Source organism: Sinocyclocheilus grahami, unplaced genomic scaffold, assembly GCF_001515645.1.
Source record: "Sinocyclocheilus grahami isolate Dianchi unplaced genomic scaffold, SAMN03320097.WGS_v1.1 scaffold624.1, whole genome shotgun sequence".
Lineage (NCBI taxonomy): Eukaryota > Metazoa > Chordata > Actinopteri > Cypriniformes > Cyprinidae > Sinocyclocheilus > Sinocyclocheilus grahami.
The window spans coordinates 23789-27290 of NW_015505803.1; the positions used below are offsets into that span (position 1 = coordinate 23789).

General features: G+C 35.4%; 1 protein-coding gene across 1 annotated transcript in view; it reads left to right on the plus strand.

Annotated features, from left to right (window-relative positions):
• u2af1 (U2 small nuclear RNA auxiliary factor 1) overlaps positions 1 to 3258 on the plus strand; it is a 4809-nt gene extending 1551 nt beyond the window's left edge. Inside the window, exons 5-8 of the mRNA XM_016241499.1 lie at positions 1385 to 1483; positions 1712 to 1845; positions 2116 to 2208; positions 2974 to 3258. Coding sequence (XP_016096985.1) covers positions 1385 to 1483; positions 1712 to 1845; positions 2116 to 2208; positions 2974 to 3094 — 447 coding nt within the window. The 3' untranslated portion in view covers positions 3095 to 3258. The remainder of the gene's footprint in view (positions 1 to 1384; positions 1484 to 1711; positions 1846 to 2115; positions 2209 to 2973) is intronic.
• Positions 3259 to 3502: the final 244 nt, after the last annotated feature.

Genomic DNA, 3502 nt, shown 5'->3' on the forward strand with positions numbered 1-3502 from the left:
CACAAATGACAACGCTGTCGACCGGCTTACGTCACTTCTTAGTACACACTCTCGGTGCAAATGCAACCCTTTAAATGGTACTGGGAAATAGTCTGGCAAAATCGTCCCAGTACTTTAGTACTGTACATTTAGTTCTGGAACTAAAGCGGTGCGAAAGGCCCTAATGGCACGAATAAGGATTTTCAAAATAGTCTTTCCCAAGCTTGAGTTCAAAGTTCAAACCAAAGTCAAGGACATTTCTATTATGAATATTCACTCTAGTGCTCTGTTCTACATTATTTCATAGGCTAGATATTGCTGTTGTATAAAATATATATTTTTCTTACAATTGTAATTTTTGAGATTTGTAAGCAAACTATTTTTCTCAGTGCTGGATTTTTTAAATCTGGTGAAGGCCTCAAATTATTGTTCTGGGGAAATATATATATATATATATAATTATTATTATTTTTTTTCAAAATGATTTTTTCCTTTTTTTGAAGAAATTAAAAAGCAGCACTCAGTGTTTTTTTTTTATTGTTACAAAAGATTTCTATCTCAAATGAATGCTGTTCTGTTAAACTTTCTCCTCAAAAAAGCCTGTAAAAATGTATCATGGTTTCCACAAAAATATGAAGCAGCACTACTGTTTTCAATTGTTACAAAAGATTTCTATCTCAAATGAATGCTGTTCTGTTAAACTTTCTCCTCAAAAAAGCCTGTAAAAATGTATCATGGTTTCCACAAAAATATGAAGCAGCACTACTGCTTTCAACATCGATAATAACGATAAGAAATGTTTCCTGAGCAGCAAATCAGCATATTCAAATGATTTCTGAAGGATCATGTGACACTGAAGACTGGAGTAATGATGCTGAAAATTCAGCTTCAAAATTAAATTGCATTTGAAAATATATTCAAATAGAAGTGTTGTTTTAAATTGTAACACTTCACAATATTTACTGTATGTTTTAACAAATGAAATGCAGCCTTAGTGAGCCTTCCTTCAAAAACATTGAAATATCTAACTATCTCCACACTTTTGAATGGAGGGTGTATGCCTTATGACACAATTGATTTCAGAATAATGGTGCAGATGCATGATACAGTTTGGCCTTGTTTGTTACATCAGTTGTGTTTAGGCTAAAAAAAAAAAAAAAAAATTGCAGATTTTATGCTCCAATATCTCTTTAAATTCTTTGTTTACAGGAGGTCTTCACTGAAATGGAAGAGAAATATGGAGAGGTTGAGGAGATGAAGTGACACAATTGATTTCAGAATAATGGTGCAGATGCATGATACAGTTTGGCCTTGTTTGTTACATCAGTTGTGTTTAGGCTAAAAAGAAAAAAAAACAAATTGCAGATTTTATGCTCCAATATCACTTTAAATTCTTTGTTTACAGGAGGTCTTCACTGAAATGGAAGAGAAATATGGAGAGGTTGAGGAGATGAATGTGTGTGATAATTTAGGAGATCACTTGGTGGGAAATGTCTATGTGAAGGTGAGAGAATTTGCAATGTGTTTACGTTGTAGTCATTTATTTTAATTTACTGCTTAAAACTGATTGTCATTGTTGAACTTGTAATAAAGTTAGAATTTCAAACTCGGAATTTAACAGTTCAACGTATCTCTAAATTTTTACTGTCGTCTTATTGCTAGCGTTACCAAGATGATACCCAGATGATGTTTTCATTATTATGAAAATGAATTTGTATGTTTGTGTGTGTAGTTCCGCCGTGAGGAAGATGCAGAGAAAGCGGTGATTAACTTGAATAACCGCTGGTTTAATGGCCAGCCCATCCATGCTGAGCTCTCGCCTGTCACTGATTTCAGAGAGGCCTGTTGTCGACAGTATGAAATGGGGTAAGGGACTGAATAATCAGAGCATCAGAGAGTGCTGCACATCTTCCCTTCTACAGGAACGCACAACAACGCCGTGCACTCTAATGCTGCATTCCCACAGATAAATGTTTCCTTCCCAAATTGTTGTTTACTGATACCTGGTGCCTAAACCTGAGTCAACTGTTCAACTGTCCCATTGCACAGGATTTGTTGATTCAGGTGAAGGTGTTTTCTTAAACTGCTTTCACTGGCTTCACTGTGACTGATTGCAGTACTTGTGTGTTCCTGCAGAGAGTGCACTCGAGGAGGCTTCTGCAACTTCATGCACCTGAAGCCAATCTCAAGGGAACTCCGAAGAGAACTGTATGGCCGCAGGAGGAAGAGGTCTGTCTGATTTAAAACTCCTCAAAAGAATAAAGATTGTTACAGAACACTTGAGCAGATCTTGCAATTCTTACATCGCTGTCACTAGGCCTCTATAAGAGCTTGATTATTATTATTATCTGTTATAAAGATAAGAGATCCTTATTATAACAGCATACTAAATTTGTGCAAATGGTTAGCCTTACACACATTTTTGCAGTTTCTTTTGTGAAACAAGTGACAGCATCATTTATATACACTACCCATCAAAGGTTTGGGGTTGGTAAGATTTATTGTAAATGTTTTATGCTAAAATATCTTCTGCTCACCAAGCCTGCATTTAAAAATAAAAAGTACAATTAAATTAAATAAGTGAATGTGAAATATTATAATCTGTTTTCTATTTGAGTATATTTTAAAATGTAGTTTATTCCTGTGATGCAAAGCTGAATTTTCAGCATCATTACTCCAGTCTTCAGTGTCACGGGATCCTTCAGAAATCATGCTAATATGCTGATGCTCAAGAAACATTTCTTATTATCTCTTAATATTTTGTGGAAACTGTGACGCTTGTTTGTTCAAGATTCTTTGATGAATAGAAAGTGCAGATTAACTGAATTTATTTGAAACATAAATGTCCTTGTTGTCGCTTTTGATCAATTTACTTGATGAATAATTTTTTTCCTTAAAAAAAAAACGAAGCTTACTCACTCCAAACTTTTCAAAGGTACTGTATAATGGACTGGTTTTGGACTCGTTAGTAAATTTATTCTCTCTCCTACGCAGGCATCGCTCCCGTTCACGTTCCCGTGAACGCCGCTCTCGCTCTAGAGAACGCAATAGAGGAGGTGGAAGAGAACGAGAGAGACGGAGGTCAAGAGATAGAGAACGCTCTGGACGCTTTTAAATTAAATGTCCTTCTTTCTTGAAACCAACATTCAAACCCCAAGTCCTGCCCTTGTCTCTCCTGATGAAATGTGATAAATGTTCAATTTATTTCCTCCCTGACTTCTTTGTCCTGACCTTTTTATGCGAGATTTGTTTGCTTTTCAATAAAGATACCTTAATCCATTTACTGCCTTTCAGTAGTTACATTATTCTCATATTCTATTACATGCTGTTCTTTTACATTGTTTCCACATGCATCTTCTAACAATGAAAGTTTCTGGATTTTCTGACCTAGCGATTTAATGTTTTTCATTTTGCAGAAAGGATCATACTGTTCTCACATTCGCTGTAATCCCTATAGGTGACTAAACATTTTGCCAAAGCTATTTTAATGGCAGGGAAGGGCAATATCCACCTAACATATCAG